The 25,958-nt window shown below is 34.9% G+C and overlaps 2 protein-coding genes and 1 long non-coding RNA gene across 3 annotated transcripts; 1 reads left to right on the forward strand and 2 right to left on the reverse strand.

Annotated features, from left to right (window-relative positions):
* Positions 1-493: 493 nt before the first annotated feature.
* On the reverse strand, positions 494-4,219 carry LOC104902178 (FRIGIDA-like protein 4a). Its single transcript, XM_010689879.4, has 3 exons — positions 3,197-4,219; positions 1,664-1,839; positions 494-1,397 (listed from the first exon to the last, which is right to left on the reverse strand). Exons 1-3 carry the CDS (start codon positions 4,080-4,082, stop codon positions 759-761), a joined length of 1,701 nt encoding a protein of 566 aa, XP_010688181.2. The 5' UTR covers positions 4,083-4,219; the 3' UTR covers positions 494-758.
* Positions 4,220-18,292: 14,073 nt separating this feature from the next.
* LOC104902179 (desmethyl-deoxy-podophyllotoxin synthase) lies at positions 18,293-21,452 on the forward strand. Its single transcript, XM_010689880.4, has 3 exons — positions 18,293-19,073; positions 19,802-20,135; positions 20,717-21,452. The coding sequence occupies exons 1-3, from the start codon at positions 18,511-18,513 to the stop codon at positions 21,329-21,331; spliced, it is 1,512 nt and encodes a 503-aa protein (XP_010688182.2). The 5' UTR covers positions 18,293-18,510; the 3' UTR covers positions 21,332-21,452.
* A 2,611-nt stretch (positions 21,453-24,063) lies between these two features.
* On the reverse strand, positions 24,064-25,657 carry LOC104902183 (uncharacterized). The gene is made up of 2 exons (XR_791341.4): positions 24,868-25,657; positions 24,064-24,340 (listed from the first exon to the last, which is right to left on the reverse strand). It is a non-coding gene; the product is annotated as an uncharacterized LOC104902183 (long non-coding RNA).
* Between the last annotated feature and the right edge of the window lie 301 nt (positions 25,658-25,958).

Genomic DNA, 25,958 nt, shown 5'->3' on the forward strand with positions numbered 1-25,958 from the left:
AAGTAAGAAAATTGGATTAAATAATATGAACAGTATAATTTGCTATACAGAAGTGAGAACCTTAAACTTTAGTCCAAATTTTATTTTTTCGCTACCTCTTAACAAAATTCATCAAATCATCTGTAAGTCTAACTCATCAAGTCACAACAATAATATAATATGTTTGGCATTTTTACCTCATCACATTTGACTTATTGAAAAGTTGCTCTCATGCCCATTTTCCTCCTTGGCAATCCTTTGTTACACATAGGATATCTGTTCGACCATCCAAGTCCAGAAAGCTGTGCCACTAATTGTAAAGAGGTTGCAGTCTTTTCGTCATATTGGAAGGGAAGGCAATAAAATAGCTAATTTATAGCTTCTAAAGATCACCATTACAATATTTTCTTTCCTCCTTTTGACGTTGATTTTTCTCTATTGGTCTAAAAAGACATTTTGAGCTGGCCTCCACGGTAGAGAGTTGGCCTAGTTTTTCTTTCCTTGGTAAAAAAAAAAAAAAAAAGAATCACATAGATTTGGAAGCTAAAGGCAAACGACATTTTCATGCTACAATTTTCCCATATAAAAAAGGGTAGGGGTTAGCATCAAAAGGTCTTCCTAATTTTGATGCACACCTTCCGCAAAAAGAAATATTATACAGCTCCAAAGTACAGAGAATGTACAAAATCCACCAACTGGACAAAAATGTAGAAAATGTAAACTCTAACTCTATGCTGGTATGGTCTTAGGAACAGCATGTCTGCTCCTCCAGCAGGAAATTATTGTGCATACGGAGGTGGCTGGTATGTAGATGTCGTAGTGGCACCATAATCATAAGCGCCATATGCTGCCTGCAATCCATAGGAACTGCCAAGCCGAGGCCCCGCACTAGGACTAGGAGCACTGCCACCAGGTATACCATAATGTTGTTGAGTAATTTGGTGGTGTTGAGTGATTTGGTGGTGTTGAGAAATCTGGTGTGGTTGAGTGATCTGGTCAGTGGTTGGAGCATAAGAAGCACCATACCTCATCCCATAAGTGGAAGCAGTGAGTCCAGGATCATACGCACTCTGACTTGATAAGCTGTATGGGCCCAGATATTTTGCTACTGGGCTACGGGGCGGTGAGACTGCCTCTCGCTTACCATAAGATGGGTAGGAACTCGGAAATTTACCTCTTTTCGCAGGGCGCGGAGGTGGTGGACCACTGCTCCGAGATGGACCCCCAGTATTGAAAACTCGTTTGTTAGAAGGTTTGGAGTTGGCTGCAGAACCCCTCTTCTTATCGACCTTTGCTCTCTCCAGCGAAGAAAGTCTCTTCTTCAAGCTATCAACACCAAATTCTGCCTCGAGCTTATGGTCTTCCACACATCTGACAATAGACTTGATGTAATTTATCTCATAATTGTTCGCTTCATCCTGATATGTCAAGCTATATATTAGTCGTCAGAACCAGAAATTGGCAACAAAATAATCACCAACATATTATTTTTGGCAAGGTACACCTGGGCCAGGACTGAGCCTCCATCTCAGGTACAACCAACCAATTTATAGCGCCCCACCCCCCATCCCCCCCTCCCCAACCTATAAAGCCCCATGCCAACCTTTGAACCCCTAACATGTTGGCAATAATGATCACTAAACTGACCGAAGGAGGAAAACAAGATTTTTCCAAGTTGACTTACTGTTGCACCAGCGCTATGGTTGCCTTTCTTCAGTATTTCTGCAGTATTCTTTTTGGAATTGCGCAAATAAGACTTGAGAAGAGAAGCAGGCTGAAACCTTTCTGTCAAGCCAGACTCTGACGCAAAATAAACTGCTTCAACTTCCTTTCCATTCTTTACCAGCTCATCAATTAGATCTGCAGAAGATGTTTCCTTGAGCAATTTGTATGAGAAAATATAATTAAAGTAATAAGGCTGCAAGAATGCATATTGTGTATGTGCCTCTAGGCCCTCTACTGCTTATTATGCTTCTCACATATAATGGTTTCTTATGCAGCACACCACAGAAACAATCGTGCAATGCGACAGCAGCAGCACCAGTAAAGGTCAGTGATACACCCAAAAAAATACAGATGGAAACAAAATCGTACGTACAGCCATCTAATGTTCAAATACTTCTTTTAGTCAGTAAACCCTATTACGATAGTTATTCATATTTTTCTACATAAGGAGTGCTAGAAGGTTTAATGACTAGAAGTTAAGAAGGCAGACCAACCATAGCCCATAGGCTTCCCTTGGATCCCAGTTATACATAACTACAATTAGTTTTGCATATAAAGTTATAATCCAGTGGCTAGATAGATGTACTTATGATAAGATATTGGTACCATAAACTGACCGAAATCGATTTTTACCAATATGGAGTACCTCCTGTTCAGGCGCATATCTGTTAACAGTTTATTGTTCCCAAAGCATATCAATCTTTCTAATTCAATAATTTCCAGCTCCTCTTCCCACCCTCCAAATCAAAACTAAACTCCATAATTGCCTAGCACATCTGATCTTTTCCACTCTTTAGAACCTCCTAGAGGTTTCCATAGAACGCGACAGCTTTTTTTCAAAGAGAAGAAACAGTGTCATAAACTTCTCCAAACAAATTCCACAACCTTTTCAAGTCCTTTACCTTTTACCTCTTCACAGCCTTTCAAAAAATCCCCTGCTAACCTAGAACTACTCAAAGGTAATAGACGAAACACAACCTTATTCAACTCAACTTACAGAAGCAATACTGAGTGCCAACTGCCAATTAAGAGTAAACCCTGTATCAACTTCAATTCCCTTCACTCTCTTACACAATCACCAACCACAAACATTGTGGTGAATCTAATCTACAATACTGAACGATTCTTGGCATCGAAAAGCCTATCCAAGAACATGATATATAAGCTCTTCGATAACATAAGTGCATACAATAAGACAATCAAAGTCATGCTTATACAGAGCATAGTGTGCACATGTACATGGCTAACAAGCCAAATGTACATGAATAACAAGTCAAATAAACACATGTACATGATTAACAAGCCAAATGAATATATGTATTATCTCTATTAGTACATGTTCATTGGCATTGGTCTTTACATTCATAATCTAATGCTTGATGTTCATCATGTGTATGGTGCACAACCCACGGACGTGTGTACCAGTGTATGTACTAATTTGGGCAGAACAACATTATAAGTAAATATATTACTGTAAACTAAAAAGACCAACCTCCAATTTTATCCCCAAAAATGGGAATAGCAATCTTAGCCATATCTCTCCTACCAGAAAACTCCATAACAGCCTTCTTATAAAACTCCTCCTCAAATATATCCTTCAACCCAAACCCCACAACCACCTGCATAAACATTGCCACTTCAGCAGACCCCATTCTAGTATCATTATCATGATCACCGGCAGCCTCGGCTTTCTCTCTCCAACCCCTCACCACTTCCTCAACCTCCTCAACCGTCTTCGTTCCGAAAGCCGGCCCCGAACAATCCCTCTCCTTATTCCTCCCCTTCAACTCCTCCGGCGGAAACAACCCCGTCACAACCACCCCACACGCCCACCTCTTATCCGTCATCCCTCTCTTCCCTACCTTCTTCGCCTCTAAAAACTCCTTCACAGTTTCTAGAACCATCCTCGCAGGGTCCACACACTCTTTCAAAGCTTCCCCCATTTCACCCCTCAACGTCGTCGTTTCCTTCCTCTTACAAATCAAAAACCTCATTAAATTACTGTAATCCATTCTCCTGCACAACGACCTTAGAACCTCTGACAATGGCAAAGATTCGTTTAGAGGTTTCTGGAGTTCGGCAATGGCGGATTCTCTCTTGGTTTTAATTTCGGAGGAGAGAGAAAGTAGTCGATGAGGAAGAGAAATCTCGCGTTCATGGAGTTCGTCGAGGGATTTATGGTGGATTGAATCGAGAGATTCGAGTTTGGAATCTAGGGTTAGGGTTTTGGAATCGATTGATTGTTGGAGAGTGGAGAAATGAGAAGTTAGGGTTTTGTAAAGGTCAGTGCATTTACAGAGGAGGTTTTTTTGGGATTCGAGATTGTTGAAGAGGTTGTGGATTTTGGTAATGGAGGTTACTTCTGCTGTCGTCGCCATTGATTTGTTTGTGTTGGGAGTTTTTGAGATATTATACGAGGTGATGAAAATGGAAGAGAGAGAAAGTTTAGTGTTGAAGATGATAATGATTATTTCTGGAAATTGGCCCAATAAGGCCGGAAATAGTATGGAACGATGAAGTCAAGTCCAGCACTCCAGCCCAATTTACTGGCTAGAGTAGCTAACTGGATACAGATACAGCCTCTTTATCACTCAAAGAGTAAATGATGTCTTGTTTTAGGTCAAAACTAGTTCTTGTCTCGAGCGAGCGATATGTTTCAGATTATTTATCAATATGTATTTGAAGTCTTCAAAAATAGAAATATTACCTTGTCTTTAAATGATTTTTTCCCAAAATGATCAATTGAGTAATATAGTGTAGTTGGTTAGTGCATTAGCATATCAAATGAGAGGTCATGGTTTTGAGTTTTGAAACACACATTTTTATTGTTTAATGTCTCGTTTGATTGTATGGGGGAAGGAAGAGTACATGGGGTAGCATGGCATTTGTGTGTCTTGGGTTTTAGATATATGTAGACTAGATTTTAGGTTTGCACTATGTCTCGAGCAATTATATTTTTTTATTAATTAATATTTTACCTTAAAATGATAACACTAAATATCACTTAATTTAATAATTAAGACTTTAGTATATAAACTTGAAGTTATGGGATCAAATCTTATATAATGACGATGTTCTTTGTTTAGAGACGCTTTTTAATATTATCAATTCATCATAAGAGAGGAGAGGGGCATGAAGAAGATTGCCTTATATTAAAAAGAGAAACTAGGAAGAGCCCTTGTATTAATAAAGAAGATTACTTTTTTTCTGAAAGGATAAAGATGATTACCTAGATTGTTAATTTAGTCACTTTTTCTTAATATTTAAAAATTTACATTAATTAAAACCGAGATTACAAATTAAGGAAAAGACTACATAAAAAGATAAACTGAAACTAAACCCACACACTCAGGGCCCGTTCGGTATTACTGTGGTTTTCTGTTTTTGGGTTTTAGATTTTCAAAGTCATATGATATATATCCAATAATGAATAAAAAATTAGTCAAATTTATTGAGAACATGATGATTTTGAAAACTGACAACTAAAAAGTGAAAACCACTTTTTCTGGTTTTCTGTTTTTGGTTTTTAGTTTTCAAAAAAATTGAAAATTGAAAACAAAAAACGATAACGAACGGGCCCTGAACTAATTGTTAATTTAGTCAGGTACTTGCCATACTTCTACTCTTCTAGTGAGTTAGAAAAAATAGGATTCTAATGTATACAAAAAAAAAAAAAAAAAAAAAAAGCTTAAGTTTTACAAAATAACGTTAAGTTCCTGAACCAATAACCATAACCTAACTCAGCAAGATGAAATGGCTAATTGGTTATCAATTAACCTCGAAAAATAGAAAGTGGCTACCAATTTATTTTCTAATTGTTTGTATGTCAATTCCACTCATGTTCTTTGTCACAAACCAAATGGTGATTATAAGTGATGTGAACCAAAATGATTGATAGCATGTAGACCTTGCTTCCATAATTGAAGTCAAGCATAAAGTATACAAGTCAACTTTATTCTAGAGAAAATAATTTTTTGTCATTAAATTAAATTATAAAATTATATGATAGATTGTGACAAATATCAAATTGTATGTCCATATATAGTTGGTGTATTTATCAATTCAAAAACATTTTTTGCTACACTATAAATGGCTTTTGAGTTTCTCATTGGTCAAAAAACCAAAAGAGTGTTTAATAAATGTCTTTAAAGGTAGCTAAAAAGCTAATTATCTAGGCAAAACTAAAAAAACGATTTTGCTCGCTCTTGTATTAGCCTTTGCTTATTAGTTTTTGCATCAAACAACCAAGACTAACATCCACTTTTACCAACCACGTTATCAATAAACAACCAATCAATATAAACAATCAATACAAATAAGTAGTCAAATCAACCTAATACAACAGCAAACTGGTAACAATCAATTACCGCTAATAGCTAGTACCCTATCGCCTAACACAAGTAGTCATCTACATCAAGGTATACTAGCTCTTTAGCTTTGCATAAGAAAAGATAAGTGATAAGACATGGAATGACACCTTAAATTTCAATTAATTTTACATGTAAATTTACTCGTGTTAGAAAATTTATTAGTAGCCCTAGTATTAGAGGTATGAGACATAATCAGTATCGAAAAATATATATATATATGATATATTTTCCATATTAAAAAGTATATCATATATATATTTTTCGATACTGATTATATCTATATCTCTAACGCCGCGTTAGGACAAAAGGGTTTTACATCACTTCAACAACATTACATGGACACCTTAAGTCCTAAACTTGTTCCATCCTCTCAATTAAAAGACAAAAAATGGTAGTACCACAACGCCAACAATTTTGACGCAAGCCCACAACTTCCCAACCAACAACCAAACGACATACTGGAAAAATTGGTTAGAAAATTATAGCGTGGGGTTGGCAAAGATAACATGGGCGAAAAACGTCATTTTCCATTTCTGCTGTTATTTCGCCAGAATACCTTCGTCAATGATTCCAAATCTGCCCAATTATATTGCCTAGAAAAGTCTGATCTAATACCATTATAAAACAATACCTTGTATATAAACAAATTGATATGATCTTCATTTCCTAATTAATCTATATTTCTAAGAAATTAACTTAAACTAGTCAACATTTCATTAGAAAATTGCGCCGCTAGTGTGAAGATTCTTTAGATAGTGCATAGTTAAATGGTCAATTTGACTGTTTATATAGCAAATTCCCATATCAAGCTCTTCATTTATTTCTAATACGTCACTTCCACTCTCAAACTTTACCAGGTGTAACTGTAACTTTAATTATCAATGTGTTTCAATTAAGTATTAGTTTGGCTCAAGCCATCAAATAAAAAGGTAATGAAATCAAATACACGTGATGGAGACTGGCTTTGGTAGGACGGACTCGTGTTCGAATCCCCGCAATATCCTTGGGAGAGGAATGAAATCTAACCACCCCGAACTTGGCCTTGATTCGGATGTAGTCCGAAGGGTGAACCGGGTGCAAACACCCAAAAAATACAGGAAGGGCGGTTAATAACAAAAACTATCACCTATGTTAGTTGTTTGGTTTAATTCATGGAAATAGAAAATGAAACTAATCGAAGTAAAAGAAAGAGTATAAGTAGTTAATTCCGTTTCTTAAAGTATAAAAATGTTGAATCAAACAAGTTTTTTTTAAGTTGGTAAGATAAAGGACCCTACTGAATTGACACTTATACAGATTTAACAAGCCAAGTTTGCAGGTCAAGTTGAACCAAACATGCTATAGCAAAGAAACAACAATTATATATATATATATATTTATACTTCATTTATCTACATTTGAATGACTTGATGCTTTAATTTGAACATGGCACTTTATCAAAGATTCACTTCAAAATAAAGGAATCCCAAATCTATAATATAAGCATAAAAGTCAATAAAATTATGTGTCAAAAAACACAAATTACAACATTATGATCATGACCCACATGATGAGAAACGCTCCTCTTCTTAATAACAACACTATTACTAGAATTAATAGTAGCAGTAGTAGTAATTAATCTAGTAGGAGCAGCAAAACGCATAGAGAAAGAGCGAGAAAGTGCATCAGGTTCATCATCTAACGACATAAGACCTTGATCAAAGTTTTGTGCATAAGTTTTAGGGTCATAACCAGGTAAATGCACTTGAGAAGAGTGTATTGTAGAGCAATCAAATATTCTTATCTTTCTTTTTTCTCTCATTAGTTTCTTCCATAATGATCTCCATCTTGATCTTGCAGTAGTAGTAGCAGTAGTAGTAGTTACGACCTTCAATGGAAGGTCTAGATTCGTCGAACGACGGCCGAGTTGTATGATTTTTGTGCTAGAACTTGAACAGCAGATGTTTCTGAGCTCCATTGATGTTGGTTGATACTAGTTTTGAGTGTTATTTGAGAGGAAGAAAGAGTTGAAAGGAGAGGAGGAAGAGGGAAATAGGAAGAAATTGTGAGAATGAGACTAGGCTTATATAGGGAAAAAAAAGGGGATGCGTAAATGTTAATTTATTCACCACTCACTCACTACATTTATAAATGTGAATTTGAGATGTAGAGTTATAGTATTTTGCAGTTTTTTTTGGCCGGTGTGTTTGGTTTTAGGATGTTTATTTTATTTAGGAAACAGAAAATTCAGTTTCAAGTTTTATATTGTTAGTTATCAAGATAAATAAATGTGGCTGTTTGCCTGTTTTATAGTTTAATTAATGTTACCAAGAATGTCTTGGCCTAGTGGTTAAGATTGAGGTGCTGTGAACGATAGGTCACAGGTTTGAATCCTCCCTCCCCTTCTTTGTACTTTGTACCACCTTCGTGGCTCATATGGATCAAAAATAAAATAAAATTTAACTAATGTTAATATATTATGCAGCCTGGCTTGAGATTGGCTTGATACAAGAGGTATGGTGGTGGACAAGGCCGTCGTGGATATTTATGGGATTCTATTTTATAATGGAAATTAGGCCCTTTCTTTCTCTGAAAGAAAAGGATCATAATTTTTCATAGAGAGTAGTGAGGATGAGAGTCAAACTCCCGATCATGAAGTTGGGAAGTGGGAGCTCCAACCATTAGGCTCCCACATGATTCTCTATGAAAAAGTATTGATGACAATACTAAAGTTAAAGATATGGGAGGTTGAATTTTTGGTGAAAGAGACTAAGCAAGATGATAGGGGATAGCGTGAATTATGAAGTCTGGAGATGAATATGTGGAGTATTTGCCGTTCATACAAAGCATGATATTTTTCAAATTGAGCCATTTCCAATAAAACCAAAATTTTTTGAACTAAGGACCTATGTGGAGGGCTCTTTGCAAACCGCAACTACAACAACCCTAGTGGTGGACTGTGGGTCGTATATGAACATCGTTTTTTGAAATTTAGCAAGAGCTTGACCAAACCATTGCAAGTCAACCCATAGATCGGCTTGCTATGCTTTCACTAGAAAAAGCAAAACATACTTCCTCCTTTTTTTTTACTTGCAACACTTTTCTAAAAGAGAAATAATTAATTACTTGCAATATTTTCTACTTTTGCTTTTCCTTTCTATCTCTCTCTCATCACGAGGGAAACTCCTTCTCTCTCATTTTCTCCCCTGTAATTATAGCAAGGCCATAAGTATTCCTTTTTAATCATGGAGATCAGAATTAAAAATAGGATAATTAATCAATCAACAAAATTTTATCTTCTGCAAAAAAGAGATTTGAGGGAGGTAATTGAGCCAAAAATAAATAAAAGAAAAATACACAAGTTTTCTGATTGCTATATTCGACTCTCATATGCATGAATTGCATGAGTGTACCTAAAATTATATTTAATGCATTATAAAAACACGTGGCAATGAAGTGATATCATGCACCAAACATATGATCTCTATTTATTTAGTGAATTAATTGTATTATCATAGGAATATCAAGTTCAAGTACCCGTTCTTCTAAATAATCTCTACTTATAAATAAAATTTATGATGTCTCCTTCAATTTATTTAACCAAGATTGAAATCGATACCAAAAATGATTCAAAAAGTAATCGGAGCCAATATAGTTACATTAAAGCTAACAAAGGAAGAAGCGTTTCTCTCTTCTCTCCCCTCTCTCCTCTCTACTTTCAAAAACCCTAGCCTCCATTGTTGATTTTAAAGGGGCTTCCATCGGTTTTTACCATTGGAAAGCCCCCACCTTTGTTTTTTATTTGTTTTTAAGTTTCCAATAACGATTTCTCCCTCGAAAGACAGGGTTTTCGATCTCCTTCGTAAGAAAAGGTTTTTCAATCTCCTTCGAAAGACAAGGTTTTTCGACCTCCTTCGAAAGACAGGGTTTTTCTCCTCTTTTAGAGGGGAATTTCTACAGGTTACAATCCGGGATACTAGATCTAATGGATTGTCGTGAAATTATGTTGTTGGTGAAGAATTATGCGGGATCACAAAGGTTATCAATTTTTCGAATACGGTCAGATGAATCCGACGGAAATCATCCTCACGACTACAAGGGATCGTTAGATTGTCTCTCCAACAAGGCTGTATCTTCCAGCGATATAAGCGGGAGATGTTCCACATTGCAAGATTTGTTTGACGATCGTAGTTTTTATGAAGGAAATTTTTGTTTGATTCAACTTATGTATTTGTTTGATTCGATTGCTTATGTAGATGTCGTATGACTTTTTATTAATGAATTAATTTTACTATTCAAAAAAAAAAAAAAAGTAATCGGAGCCAATTAAGGTGTGTTTGCCAACAATAATAAATATTTCAAGTAATATTTTTAGAGGTTTTACCAAGTCAAAACTCTAACAAAACAAAAAAAAAAGTATTCGATGAAACGATTTTAAGACAATTTTTAGTGGTTCATTGCTATTAGTACTATTTTTGAAAAAACTAAAAGAATTAGCTTTGAAACTAGAGGTTATAATTTGATCAACTTAAATCACTCCATAATTATTCGATTAGCTAATCAATCTGCTGCTCTTTTCCATCCTTGAAAGCAATGCCCTACCAAATCCTACATGTTTTGCAAATATTAATCCATGATTATTATCCTAAACGAAAGGCATGTTCATATGAGCAAGCTCAACTACTAGGTTTTCGAGCTTCTACCCCACTTGACTCATGGATGACTATGAGCTCTTAGCCTCTTATCATGTGACTAGCATAAACAAAACAAGCATAAAATCACTTAAGATTGATCTTATATTAAATTATTCAGACAGTTACTACAATCAAAATGTGCAACTACTGACTCATAACAAGAAAATGGAACCTTTTAGGTATTAGACTAGAGTGCAACCGAATATTGATTGACCTTATATAATAATAATACAATAACGGCTAGTACCCTACTAATTTGGTTTAGGTATTATTTATATGATTAAGAAGTATTGATGTGTGCACCCTCTTTGTGGTGGGCCCTGTCATTTACATGGATGGACGAAAATACCCCCACAAATTATGTATAATTTTATCTTTATTATAATTTACCATTATAAATCATATACTTAGACTGATTAGGCTCTTATCATTTGACAACTTCTTTTCCTACCTTCTTTATTTAGATAATCGCTTTAGGGTCTGTTATCTTGGGCATAAAACAGCTCAACTGAACTGAATTGAATTGAACTGAACTAAAATAAATAGTGATATGTGAGAATAAAAGTATTGTTCAGAGCTGAACTGAAAATAAGTTGGGGAGAACAGGAGACAATCTCTTTTAGTAACTGTTTGAGAGGATTGCTCAAGAACATTACCTAGCAGGACAATCTCTTTGTTCAATTTGCAAGAATTTGGGATAAACTTCCGGTGAATTTCGGTGAATCATAAATGACATTCTCGATTTAGTTTCACATTTTGTCGATATAATGTGGTCTTTTGTTAAGCGTAGTAGTAACAAAATTGCTCATGAATTAGCTAATTTCTAACCTTATAAATGCAGTGAACAACTACAGGGATGATGTTATGGATGTTGCCATTACTTTGGTTTCTAACAATTTATTAAATTAATTAATCCCCTTTGAGTAGATTTTTTAAAAAATAAAACAAAGTTTGGGATAAACCTATTTAAACTTGAGCCACATAGGATAAATGATCCCCAAAACACCCTATAATTTCTCTTTTAAGTACTCCTTCCATTCTCTAATATAGTGGTTGTTTCTCTTTATTTAGGTCAAACTTTAAATTTTTTGACCAAATATTCAAATTAATATATACAAAGAAACATATTTGACTAAATATTTACATTAATACATACAAAAAACATACTTATGTAGGATCTTATTAGGTTCGCCTATATATATTTTCATAATATCAACTTTTTGTAACTTTTTATCAATAAAAAATTAAAAATATTGAAGTTCAAATGTATAACTTAGAGACCTGTACAAAAAGTAAATAAACACTATATCATGAGACGGATGTTTTTTTTTTACTGAAAAAATCAGTATGTATGAATATAATGGCAACCACTACTACTATACAGCTAAAAGAATAAAGGATACAGGGTATGGTCAGACGATAATGGCGCAATTTTTGGATCCTAATAATGTATATATAATTCTAATTCACATGATTAATCACGTGACTTAGGGAATTGGGAAGTCAGATTAGGCAGAATTAGGATGTTTTACAAAGGATTTGATGTTTGACAAAAGTAACTAATAAAAACAAAAGTTGACAATAACTAACTTTTTCTCACTTTGCTTTCTTTCCACACCAGCAGATTCATTTCGGCTATGCTCTCAGAATTAGGATTTCTTCAGTTTTGGCAGAGGCAGTAGGAATTTGTGGCTCCAGAAAAAGTAGGGAATAAGTATGATTTCAAAGTATTAAAAGGGGCCATTACCCTCTTATCAAAACAAAATGATTTGAACGTCACATGTGATACAAGAAGTCTCGAGTAATTGAGATTTGTCACCATAGTAATGAATTCATGTGGTAGTTACTCCCTCCTTGTCCTCCATATTGATCTGGTTACATAGAGTGTGGGTTTCACCCATATATTCCGGGATTTACCATTCACTAAGTGGATGGGTCCTCGTCAACAGAAAAAAATAGGGGCAATTGGGAGATAGAGAGGTGGTAGCTCAATGGAGTACTACCCCGAATTCTAGGGTAATGCCTTGAGTTCGAATCCTCATCCAGTCATCCCAACATTAAGTTGGGGATTATTCTTGTGGTGGTAGTATGCTTTCAGGCATGTTGTCTTCTGGACTGTTTAACCTTGTATCCAGCCTATGAGCTGGTGTGCTTGCATGCTAGTAAACTAGCAGAGGTTGTTATTCGAACCAATTATCTTTCCAAATAAAAAAAAGGGGGCAATTGAGAAAGTAAATCTCAATACCTACACTCTAATACGGAAAAAATAATCCAAAAAATACAACCTAAAAAAAAAAGTATACAACTAAAAGAATGTGTTAGGTGCAAGTGTGAGTAGTATTTGTCCCACATTGAAAAAGTAAGCAAAGAGCTTTCACTTCATAACCCAAGCGGGCTACTCCTCCTATTGCCAATTGGGTTTAGTCAGGAACCTCGTTGTGGGCTCTGGTTTATGGGTTTATGGGTTTCTCTCCTTTTTGTTCTCCCCAATCTGTTATAACAAGTGGTATCAGAGCCAGGTTCGATCTTGTCGCACCATCTGTTAGGGACACGGTATGTGTTAGGTCTTATAGCATTAAGGCCGGTCTGTGAGTGTCGCCTTGCCTTAGAGCTAAGCTCTGTAGGTTTTGGGTACGAATCTGTTCAAGGGGGGAGTGTATAGGCTCACACTTGAGGGGGAGATTGTTAGGTGCAAGTGTGAGTAGTATTTGTCCCACATTGAAAAAGTAAGCAAAGAGCTTTCACTTCATAGCCCAAGCGGGCTACTCCTCCTATTGCCAATTGACGTTGCCAATGCACGTAACAGAATGGCCATTTAACAAAATTTCATAGCAATACTTTACCAGAGAATATGTTCATAGCGGTTCAAAGCCAATATGTTCATTTTTTTTTACCATTCATAGCCAATATCCCCATTCATAGCCAACAAATGGCAATAGACAACAAATGCAATAGACAACAAATAACAGAATGGTTAAGAGCTCTCTCTAAATGTGTCTCTAAATGGTTGAGAAAAAAATGATTACTAGCCTCTCTATATCCACTTATCCAATATACTCTTCATAATTTTTTTTTCTATTGCAACATTTAAGGTGATCACATCTTTTAATAAAGACACTAATTTGTAGGGGCCGGCTATGCCTCGGGTTTAGAGCATCCTTGTTCATGAACCATAAAAAATGGTTCATCCTCCTCTCTCATCCTTTCTCTCTCATCCACACCATTTTTACAAACCATTTCTATTTTCACTTCTTAACCATGACCAAGTAGAAAAAGGTTCATTGCTCTCTCTCTCAACCATGAAATTAGGTCTTAACCATTTAGCTCCCAGTCTGTCTCAAGATCAACAACTTTTGTGTGATGATTATTAGAGATTAATCTAGAAAATTCTAAATGTTTGATGACAAATGTGAGAAAAATATCTAATGTGTATTTAGAATTATCTTGTGAAAAATCTAATATGTGTGTACTTGAAAGAAAAACCTCCCTAGAAGCTAGGATACAACAACTCTAAATATGTAATATTTGCATGAGTTGAAAAAAGCCAAACAAGTGAGCTCCACACAAGATATTAGGAAAGATAGAAACAAAGGGTTCTACCAAGGTGAATGAGAGACATGAGCTCTCACAAACACACTTGTACAATTAATTATCAATGAAAACACAATTTTATGATAATATTCGGGTCCATCAAAACTTACGTGTGCGCCACAGTTCTATCATGGTATCAGAGCCGCAAGAAGTGATTACGAAGAAGATCGAAGGCCCGAGAGATGTAAATCAAGCTTGTAAAAGAGTCTTGGAGGACTCAATCAAGATAAGTATCTAATACAAAATTTCAAAGAAGATAATTCAAAAGGTATGGAGATGAAATAAAAGAGTTTTAGGAGAAGACAAAAATCAAAGATATGTTCGGAAATTAAAATATGATCATGGAGAGAAAAGAAAAAAAAAAAGAAAAAAAAAGGATGAGATATCTTTTGAGAAATGTTGAAGATTAAAATGTAGGATAAGTTGGATGGTTGATGACATGAATATAAACAAATGAAATTAACATTGGATGAAAAGGAAAGAATAAAAGAATGGGAGAATATTGGTGACAAGAGCATCAATAGTTGGGAAGAAGAAGAAAGAAAAAACAAAATGTAAAGAAAAAGAAGAAAAAAAAAGTTCAAGAGAAAGGTAAGAATGAAATTGGATAAAGATATGTGAGGAAGAAAAAAGAAAAAGTTCAGATTGGGGAGTAAGTTGGTAACATGGTACCAACACAAAACATTGAAGATCAAGAAAATGTGATGAAGAAACAAAGGTAGGATGGTTGGTAACAAGGGTACCACCACAAAGGAGTGATAATCAACTATATGGAAAAAAGAAAATGGAAGATCAAGGTGGTTGGTGACATAGGCACCGACGAGGACGAGAAGAAAATTTCAAGAATCAAGTTTGGAGATAGTTGATGACAAGTGCATCAACAAGACTTTGAAGAGACCTTTGGAAGAAGCATGCTGAAGTACAAGAATTTTCAAGTTTGAGGGGGAGTGTTAGAGATTAATCTAGAAAATTCTAAATGTTTGATGAAAAGTGTGAGAAAAATATCTAATGGTGTATTTAGAATTAACTTGTGAAAAATCTAATATATTTGTACTTGAAAGAAAAACCTAGAAGCTAGGATACAACAACTATAAATATGTGATATCTGCATGAGTTGAAAAGGGAGCCAAACAAGTGAGCTCCATACAAGATATTAGGAAAGGTAGAAACAAATGGTTCTACCAAGGTGAATTAGAGACATGAGTTCTCACAAACACACTTGTACAATTAATTATCAATGAAAATACAATTTTATGATACTATTCGGGTCCATCAAAACTTCAGAGTGCGCCACATATTCTAACAATATGGTTCGTTCGATATCCCAGGATTTGATCCGCAATACAACAAAAATTACGTGATATCCTACATCTTTAGGTCACGTCTACCGATAGCGTACAGACAGTGGTTTCGGGTTGGTTGGAAAACATTCGTTAACGACCACCGTATCCGGGCAGGAGATATCGTCGATTTTTCTTGGGAAACTGGGAAGTTAAATATGCGGGTTGTATTAAACAACGTCACTGAGCCGCCTAACTTTTGCATTACCAGGTCCGTCACACCTTCTTCCTGTCGTGGATGAGAAGACCGCCGCAATGCTGTTGATTAACGTCTCTCCAATTGAGGAGAAGAAAAATGTATTTTCTTCTCTCATCAGTTAGTGGACTCTAGGGACATGAAACTGCCTTTCTGGATGCGGATGGTAAATCCTAATTTTATGTTTGCGCAGAGATTTTAGTTAATTTCTCAGAATATGAAGTACGATTCTTATGTACACCGTACATAGATAAGAAGAACTAGGCTATGGTTCTGGGACACTGTTTGCATCAATTGCATTGAGTTGACAGAAAAAGTGCCAAAAATTTATATCTTGGTGCTCAAGTATAGCTGTTGCTCATCCCCTATATATATGTATTGGATAATATTATATGTAAAGGGATAATATTATATTATAAAGGATAGAATGATACTTTACTAGTCATAGGTATGTATTGTAAACATTATAAATATTGAATGCCAGGTTAACCTACAACAGTTTAACACAATTATTCTCAATACTTGTATATGGTATCATAGCCAAGATTTTTTTTTTCCTCAAAATTATTTTTTATCTTTTCTAAAAATAAATTAATTTTTTGTTCATCATGGATCTTGCGCTTCAAGCTTCCGCCGCGCCACCTGCATCTGTACTTACTAGATTCTTGTTTGTCTTTTCTTTCTTATTATAGTTATTAATATGTCGTTGTGGGTGATGAATGTTGTCCAAGTCCATGAGCTGGATACACTTCCCATAATATTTGACCGAGGTTGATTGGAGTTTATCATGATTGGTGTGAATCTTTTAACACTTATCTGCGGACATATGATCTCCTGGACTCCATTTTCCTTTTCAACAATCTTCCGAATAGGTAAAAATTGCAAATTGTTTGTTACCTTCTTGTGTTCAAATGTTTCTAGAAATTTATGTTCTTTGTGATTGAAGTTGCTTCCCTGCAATCAAGTGAATCAACTCAATCGTATGTTCTTCTCCTCTCCTTCTTTTTATTATTCAGGTGCAACATCATTGACGTGAAATTAAGCGCATTGTCAGATCAGGTGGATGGATATTGTTCCAAGAAACAAAGGAGATAATCAGCAGTGGTTCTGTTTGGGGAAGCATTTTAGCTACCTTAAATGATAAGGTGATAACATATATTAGGTGCTAAAATGATTAGTAGTGTTTGGGGAGCATCTAAAATAAAATTTCAGGTCGCTAAAATGACTTAAATGATAAGTTAAAAAATTTACCTTTTCACAATCAGGTGACTGAAATTTTAGAAAATCTTTCCAAAATGTTGACAACAACTAATTTTGCTAAAATAATTTATCAACTTAATCAACTAATTTTGCCAAACAGTTAAACTAATTAGTTACCTTATCAGTTTCAGCACCTTATCAATTTCAGCTTTATTTTCAGTTAACTTATCAATTTCAGTTTATTTTCAGCTAGTAATGCCAAACAGAGCCAGTATAGGAACAAACTCACAAAGCTTAAGGGTGCATTTCATTCACAAGCAAGAAAGAAGGAAGTATCATTATGGTATTACGTACTGTGCTAGTCATGGATTACTCAGCTGAATCAAGAGATAATAGAGCCAGAGATGACTATGGAGATTCTTGAATTTCTGCTACGTGCATTTGTTGTCTAATATCAGAGAAATGGCATTTGTTGTCTATTGCGAGCATTGAAATGGCTATGAACATATTGGGTTACGTGCATAGAAATGTTCATAGCGGTTCATAGCCAATATGTTGACAATAGACAATGGTTTAAAGTATTTACCAGAGAAGTTATGAACATTGAAATGCACGTGACCAGAGAAATAGACCTATTGCCATTTAACAAAAGTTCATGTACAAACCATTTTGGTGATTAACAAAACAAAAAAAAAATGGTTCAAGGCTATGAACCATTTTTGGTTCATGGTTAGGCATGATAGTTATCATTATTAATAACTTATTTTAAAATAATATCACCAATATTATTTGATTTAGGTTAAAACTTGAATATATAAACGTAAAGGTCATGGGATCAAATCATATACATGTGACTAGGAGAGAGATCCAATGTGATCAATTGATTAAACGCAAATAAGTACATGCACCCAAGTGCATGTAGAGCATGTTGCACCCTTTTCTAAACTACGTCGTTTTATTATTTTTAGAGTCTATAATTTTAAAAAATTATTGTTATTTGCTTCCTTAAATTTTGCAACAAAAGATTCCTTTTTCAAATTTAAATTTAAACGATATATGTTCTTTTACCTTAAGTGTAGATGTTCATTTATTATATGTTGATTAAAAGTCCGTGTAATAGGAGAGAGATAGAGGAGCGCTTCTAGCCAAATCGTGCCCACCTCCAACGCTCCAAGCCAAACAAATTTAAAAAGATCATATATCTGTTAATTTATGTAATGTAATAATGGCACACCGAAATTGAATTTCTTTTGGGGTGCAGAAATTGATGGTCATACTTATCTCATTTCTATTTCTTTTTTGTTTTTGTTTGAGATGATATTTGATTATACTTCTAATCTTAGTATAATCAACTAACAAACTAGTAAAATATCCCAACATTTTCTTACAAATCGAGAAAACATCTTTTGTAAAACTACCAAAAAGAATCAAAAAAGATGGAGATTTCATGGCTATTCTCACTTATCTTCTTCCTTTTGATCCCAATATTTATCATTCTAAGATCACTAAAACCCATCAAAAAACAAAACTTACCTCCAGGACCAAGAAAACTACCCATCATAGGAAATCTACACCAACTTGCATCTAAGAAAACTCCTCCACACCACCTCCTACAGGAACTATCAGGGATATATGGTCCTATAATGCACCTTCGTTTAGGGGAAATTCCAACAGTAGTAATCTCATCACCTGATTTAGCAAAGCTGGTAATGCGTGCTCATGATGCAAACTTCGCCACTCGGCCTCAGCTTATGATGGGGAAGGAACTATATTATGATTACTCCGACATGGGACTCGCCCCTTACGGCGAGTATTGGCGACAGGTACGTAAGATCGCTACCCTCGAGTTGTTTACAGCTCGGCGAGTGCAGGTGTTTCGAGACATGAGGGAGGAAGAGGCTACTAACTTTGTTAAGTCTATTGCATCTGAGGCTGCTCAAGGGGGGTTGGTTAATCTTAGTGAGCGAGTTTTTGGGCTTATCTTCGACCTTACATCCAGGTATGTAATACAGTAATAGTATCTTTTGATCATTTAGACTGTAGTAGAATTGCAGCTATAGTATTGCGATTACCTGTCACCGAGATAATAGTATGGAGATGAGAATTATGTGCTGACTGCTGAGGCCTGACGGCCTGTTTGGTAGTTGGTCATAAATGATGGTAATGGGAATGAATTTGTGTGTATATTTGTGAAAAATATCATTGTCCATTCCTATGGTAATGCTAATTTATCCTAAAATGTCCACTTTCCTTCTTGAATTTTCATTCCCATCCAATACCACCTTGTAAGGTGGTAATGAGTGGTAATGAAAATTGTTTCCCCTTGGACCCTTGGAGACAAAAACACAAGTTTAGGAGTGAGATTGCTTGCTCATGGAGAAAAAATGTCTCCCCATGGAGATTTTAAGGGTGATTCCCTAATAAAATTACACTTAAAATTCATTCCCATTACAGCAATTTATTAACGTCTACCAAACGGGCAGTGAGAGTAACAACTGAGAGTTGAGTAAAACAGACATAAGTTGGCATAAGGATATAACAGGAAGAAAAACTAGGCAATATAGTAAAAATGTGATCAACTTCTCAGAAAGTTCACTGCAGAAAACAGATATATATTTCCTCAGGATTACTCAAAGTAAAGTAAGTAAACTAAAAAGAAACGGAGTGAGTACTACTTTTAGTTTCTTATTATACTTCTATGACCAACGTACTTTAATATTGTGGCAGAACTGTATTCAATGAGAAGGGGAAAGATCAAGCAGCATTTAGAGCATTAACAACACTAATGTCAAAGGTGTCATCTGGTTTTGCAATTGCTGACCTTTTTCCATCTATCAAATTACTCCATTCAATCGATGGGATGAAGAAAAAAGTAAAGGAGATGGTTGAGGAATCAAATAGAATACTTGATCCCATAATTCAACTACACAAGTATAAAATGAAAGAAGGCAAAGTACATCAAGAAGAAGATTTGGTGGATGTTCTGTTAAAATTTCACAAAGATGATCCTGATGATTCTGAATTCTCCTTGACCACCAACAACATCAAAGCAATAATCTTGGTAAGGAAATTTGTTATAAATTGCTCCTTTATAGTAGTGAGTAACATGAATATTAGATGATATAGATATATTATGATCATAGAAAAAATCTTAATTACATGAACTCTTCAATTCACCTCAAGTATCCGTGTCAGATCCTTGTCACTTGGAGGTGGACATGAACATTTCATTTTGGGCCAAAATCATTCAAAATTTTCATAGATTAACCGAGTAAGACATTTAAACACATATCTGTGTCAGACATGGGTATACGAGTCCATGTAACATAGTAAAAAATATGTTTCATGTGCATCCTTTTTAAATTAAATAGCACGTACCTTATTCTAATCATATTCATATGCATCTTCCTTCTGAGGGAATTGGGAAAGGTGGTAACTTTGTGGAGTACCACTATACCACCTCAAATTCTAGAGCTTAGCCCAGGGTTCGAATTCTTTTCCCAACAATATGACGGGAAATTCCCTCCTGGTGCCAGGTGGAAAAAATATGGATCTTCCTTCTTATGTGGTTTATTTAAAAATGTTTATAATTTTTAGCTCCTAAATCCTAATAACATATAAATACATTCACTAATGGTGCAGGAAATTTTTGGTGCTGGCACTGAAACATCTTCAACAATAATAGAATGGGTGATGGCAGAGTTGATAAAGAATCCAAATGCAATGGAAACAGCACAAAATGAAGTAAGACAAGTATATCAAGGAAAAGGAACAATTGATGAGACAAACCTAGATGAACTGAAGTTCTTAAAAGTGGTAATCAAAGAAACCTTAAGACTACACCCTCCTGTACCTCTTTTGATCCCAAGGGAGTCCATTGAGCAATGTCAAATACGTAGTTATGATATACCTTCGAAAACTCGAGTCCTAGTGAATGTACGAGCAATCGGAAGAGATCCTGAGTATTGGTGGGAGCCTAATACATTCAAGCCTGAACGATTTGAGGGGTGTTCAATAGATTATAAGGGTAACGATTTCGAGTTCATTCCATTTGGTGCAGGAAGGAGAATGTGCCCTGGTATGGCATTAGGTGTTGCAAATATTCAGCTCCCTCTAGCTATGTTGCTATACCATTTTGATTGGAAGTTACCTAATGGAATTAGGCATGAAGATTTAAACATGGATGAATTGTTTGGGATAACAGTCAGGAGGAAATGTGAATTGCATTTAGTTCCTATACCTTATGAGTATTCATGAATGTCTTTGTGATTGATATGTTTTTTTTTGAATTTACAAGTATGTTTGGTGATTGTGTTAAATAGATGTTGTGATAGTGTTTCTGGAAATGAAATAAGTTTGAGGAATACTACTTTAGCTACCTTGGGATTCAATGTGATGACTCACGAGTTTGAACTTTAATATAAAGAGGTTGTGATCAAGGGCGAAGCTATTTTGGGGCCTAAGAGGGCCATGGCCCCTGCAGCCCCAACATAAGTTTGAAGAAAATCAATAGTTATATCTTGTTTTATAGGTAAATTGACCTCTCTTAACAATCATGTTTAGAATTTTTTGTTAAATTTGCCCCCTGGCCTCCATAAACTAAGTCTGATTTCGCCCCTGCTTGTGATGTATATATTGCATGATTCCCTAAAAAATAAAGAGAACGTATTGTGTCGGACTCGTCCGACCATAATCTTGGTCGGACGACTTTCAGGTGGTTCCAATTTTTTTTCAGGTAGTCTTCATTTTTTTTTTCAGGTGGTTCCAATTTTTTTTCAGGTAGCTTCTTTTTTGTTTTCAGTTAGTCTTCTTTGTTTTTCAGTGGGTTTTTGTGCTTCAGTTAGACTTACTTGGGTTTCAGTTGGTCTTTATTCTTTTTCAGGTAGTCTACATTTTTCTTCAGGTAGTCTACATTTTTCTTCAGTTAGTCCATTATTTCTTTCAGTTGGCCCATTATTTCTTTCAGTTGGTCCAACTGAAAGAAAAGAAAGTCTAACTGAAAGAAAAGAAAGTCCAACTGAAAGAAAAGGAAGTCCAACTGAAAGAAAAGGAAGTCCAACTGAAAGAAAAGGAAGTCCAACTGAAAGAAAAGGAAGTCCAACTGAAAGAAAAGAAAGTCCAACTGAAAGAAAACCAACTGAAACAAAACAAAGTCCAACTGAAACAAAACAAAGTCCAACTGAAAAACAAAACACTAACCTCTGCTTTCCTCTCACTTTCTCCTTCTTCTTCTTTCATGAAAAATCTTCCAATTACAGTCAGATGCACACTGCGCATTATTGAAACAAACTAGACCACCAACTTATACTTTAGAGTTTGGGGAAAATAACGATATAGTACTAAGGTAAAGTTATGGTTAACGATATACTTTAGAGTTTGCGCATTAATGGTTAAGGTAAACTTATACTTTAGACTTTAGAGTTTAGGACTTTCAGTTGTGGAGAGGAAGTAGTTACTGGGTTCTTATGATTACTCTGTTTGTGTTATGATGTGCTTGTATGTGAGCACTGAAGACGGACACATTATGGTGACCTAATACGTTCTCGCAATGAGATGTATTGGGCTCAGCCCGTCTGACGGTAAACAGTACGTCAGACGGTCTGACCCAATACTTTCACAAAAATAAATGTATATTGATGATGTTTGATGATTATAAACTACTCGATAACTATCTTATATACAAATTGGACTCTTATAAAGATATGTCGTCTTAAAAAGACAATTTTATTTGTCACTCATTTCACTTAGCATGTAGGTCCAAAGAGGCCTAATCCAACCTACGTCTACAAGAGCATATGAAGTCATCAAGCTCAAACACTCCCAACTCTTCCAAAGCATTATCTTCCCCTATTTCCCAACTAGTAGTTACGTAGTAACCAACCAACATCACTATATGTAAAGTATCACATCAAATTGTAACTCGTTATTTTCAACTACTTTCTTCACTAAACATGTTACGACCAGTAAGAACTTTTTTTTGTCTTTTAAGAAAAACCTATAAAGGCAACATATCTAACATGAGTTGATTTATATTTACTTATTGATATTGACTATCATGTCTATCAACATAACAACCTTAACACAACGTGACACAGAAAGAGGGGAGACATATACTGATTAAAATTTAAAATCACACACTTAAACAAAGATGTACAGCTATACACTTACTATACTCCGTTTTAGGAATCAATTATTGCACAATTGTGGGATTAATAACTTATTATGTAATTAAGCAGTTGGGGTATGACTAGCCCCACAATGATACAAATGTGTGGTCCAAGCATGACCCGTTTCCGAAAAAATTATGTCAGCCTAAAAAAATCCCGTTTCATATTATCACACAGTAAAATTTAAACTAATTGGGATTGGCGTGAGTGGTTAAGAGCATCTCGTTCCTTAACCAAGGTCTCGGGAGTCTTGGGTATGAAAAAAATTCCTGTTGGAAGGAATGTTGCCCTTTGAAGTACCCATGCAAATTTCCGCAGGAGATTAGTCCACTCGCCGAAGGCCGTGGAAAACTCCTCATAGTAAGACCAAAAAACACATAGTAAAACTTATCTATCATTGACACCTATGTAACGCTGGCTTACAAGTCGCAATGTGGGCTTGGTACCGATAATTACATAACATCCACTCTTCCAGTTGGCAAGTGGAAATTACTCAATTTACAGACCAAGAGCAACATAGGAATACCAAAACATATACATTCCAGATGGTGTGGACAAATACCTACTCCAAAGTCCAACCAACGTGAATGTGTTAAACTTTACTTCGCCAACCAATTCTTAAAACAATTGTAATCACAATGACAATCTCAATTTGCAAATCCTCGCAATATCTTGTATCAGACCGTCTGACTCAATCAAATTAATAACTTTGCATAAAAGAGAATCGAATGTAATTACTCTTAGTGAATCAGACGACGTGACATGATAATCTCAATCATATAATCATATACTCATTCAATTATATTGTAATTAACCATATACTTTTGCCAAAAACAAAACTTTTATTTATTTACTACTATAAGAAACCTGAAAGAATACAGCAATTCCTCTCCATTGAATATTAATTATATCCTGGGAGAAAAATAGCTAAAGAATTGATTTAATCTATTACCTAAAATTGTTCACATCACATAGAACAAATTAAACAAAAAATAGAGAAAAAGTAAATTCCAAAGCATTAAAATTTAATGAAAAAGATAAGTAACAGCTAGCGCCAGCAGTAATAGAAAGTAAGCAATCCCTTGATCAATTGCTGCGCCTGCACAATAAAAAAATTCCCAATTAATAATAATCAAGAAAAATCCCATCTTTTATAATAAAAATTCAAGATATATTACAGCAAATCACACCCCATAATGATCCTAATTAGATATTTAGAGCTTTAATGGCGTTCAAATTGAGTTGGTTTTCGGATCAATTATTTAAAAGGGTTTATTTCGGGTTTTGAATTTTTATAACTATCCTCATAATAGAAGTGTAGAATAAAAGTGTAATGACATTGTAGTACAATATTGAGAGAAGGGTGTTCTAACTCCATTCATCTGATATCATCTAGTTTAGTTGGTAAAGTCGTGTGAAACTGATACCAAGACATGAAATCGAATCTCGTCTACATCGATATGCTTACAGCATCCCGATCCATATAGGGTATCGAGTTAAATATAAAGTCTTGTTGATGATTTTATAGATCAAACAATCAAACACTATTGTTTTAATTTCAATGAAAAACTAAGAACAACAATCAGAAACTAAAAAAATTGATGAAGAAAAGAGGAATAAAATTACCATCATTAGAAGGAGGAAGAGGAGCAGGAGAAGGAACCATCATCTGACCTTGAGCAACCTTAAGAATTGCCATAATTAAAATTCCAATTATGGGTAATGCATAAAATCTCATCAATGGAGCGTTGGAATTCATATTGTTTTTTTTATGAATTTGTAAGGGAATAAAAATTCTTTGTTTTGGTGAATACAAAGAATGTTGAATAATGTTGAAATAGATGAGGCAAATAAGTGATGTGAAGGTGTATATATATACAAGTTTTTGAGCAGGAAATTTAATGTGGAACTTCCGATTCTTTTTAGGAGAGGAAAGTTAAGAGTAGGATGGAAAGAACGCGTAAAAAAATTGGAACCTAAAAAGGATTTGTTTTGGATTTTATTTTTATTTTTTATCTTTTAATTTTCTTTTGTTTTCGGGTAGTGTAAGAAATTTGACTGGTGACTGAAGGAGGAAATTGTAATTGTAGGCGGCTAGTTGACTTGGACTAGAATATCTAGAACATAACTACAAATCTACACAACTACACAAGGGTGTTACTCTTGTTAGCAATAGTAAATGAATGATTTGAATTCTATTATAAGTTTAACTATTCTCGTCAACTTATTTTTGCTTATTTTTAAAAAAATTTAAAAAAAAATAAAAAAAGGTTAGACTGAATTCTGAATAGTCGGATGATTCTAATCATGTGTGTTCTTATAATGTTTCACCTATTAACTATCTTATAAATGGTTTTTTTTTTAGTCTAAGATACTTGTGGCTTTTTTGGGTGTTTAGAAAGGCCACAAAGGTAAGTTATAGGCCATGTTTGGTAAATGGCTTTTTCATTGGCTTTTGGCTTTTCAATTTGGTCAAACAGCCAAAAAAAGTGTTTGATTATTGGCTTTTTGGTTGGCTGAAAAGCTGGCTTTTAATCCAAAATAAAAAAGTTGTCTGGAGCAGCTTTTTGGATTGGTTTTTGGCTTGTTGGCCCACAAACTCTCTAATAAATAGCCAACAACCACAATTAAATTTGCCAAACACTTTTGCAAACAGCTGGCTTAAACAACCAACTTTAAAAGCCAATACATACAGCCAATGCTTCCAGCCAGTCAAA

The sequence above is a fragment of the Beta vulgaris genome, chromosome 8, assembly GCF_026745355.1.
Source record: "Beta vulgaris subsp. vulgaris cultivar EL10 chromosome 8, EL10.2, whole genome shotgun sequence".
Taxonomy (NCBI): Eukaryota; Viridiplantae; Streptophyta; class Magnoliopsida; order Caryophyllales; family Amaranthaceae; genus Beta; species Beta vulgaris.

What these genes read in the sequence shown, in the direction of transcription:
- LOC104902179 (XM_010689880.4), top strand. Translation starts at nt 18,511, where the DNA reads ATGGAGATTTCATGGCTATTCTCACTTATCTTCTTCCTTTTGATCCCA. An exon ending in ATCTTCGACCTTACATCCAG is followed by an intron (nt 19,074 to 19,801) that starts GTATGTAATACA and finishes ATATTGTGGCAG; the next exon opens with AACTGTATTCAATGAGAAGG. An exon ending in ACATCAAAGCAATAATCTTG is followed by an intron (nt 20,136 to 20,716) that starts GTAAGGAAATTT and finishes CTAATGGTGCAG; the next exon opens with GAAATTTTTGGTGCTGGCAC.
- LOC104902178 (XM_010689879.4), bottom strand. Translation starts at nt 4,082, where the DNA reads ATGGCGACGACAGCAGAAGTAACCTCCATTACCAAAATCCACAACCTC. An exon ending in TTTTGGGGATAAAATTGGAG is followed by an intron (nt 1,840 to 3,196) that starts GTTGGTCTTTTT and finishes CATCTTCTGCAG; the next exon opens with ATCTAATTGATGAGCTGGTA. An exon ending in ACCATAGCGCTGGTGCAACA is followed by an intron (nt 1,398 to 1,663) that starts GTAAGTCAACTT and finishes TTGACATATCAG; the next exon opens with GATGAAGCGAACAATTATGA.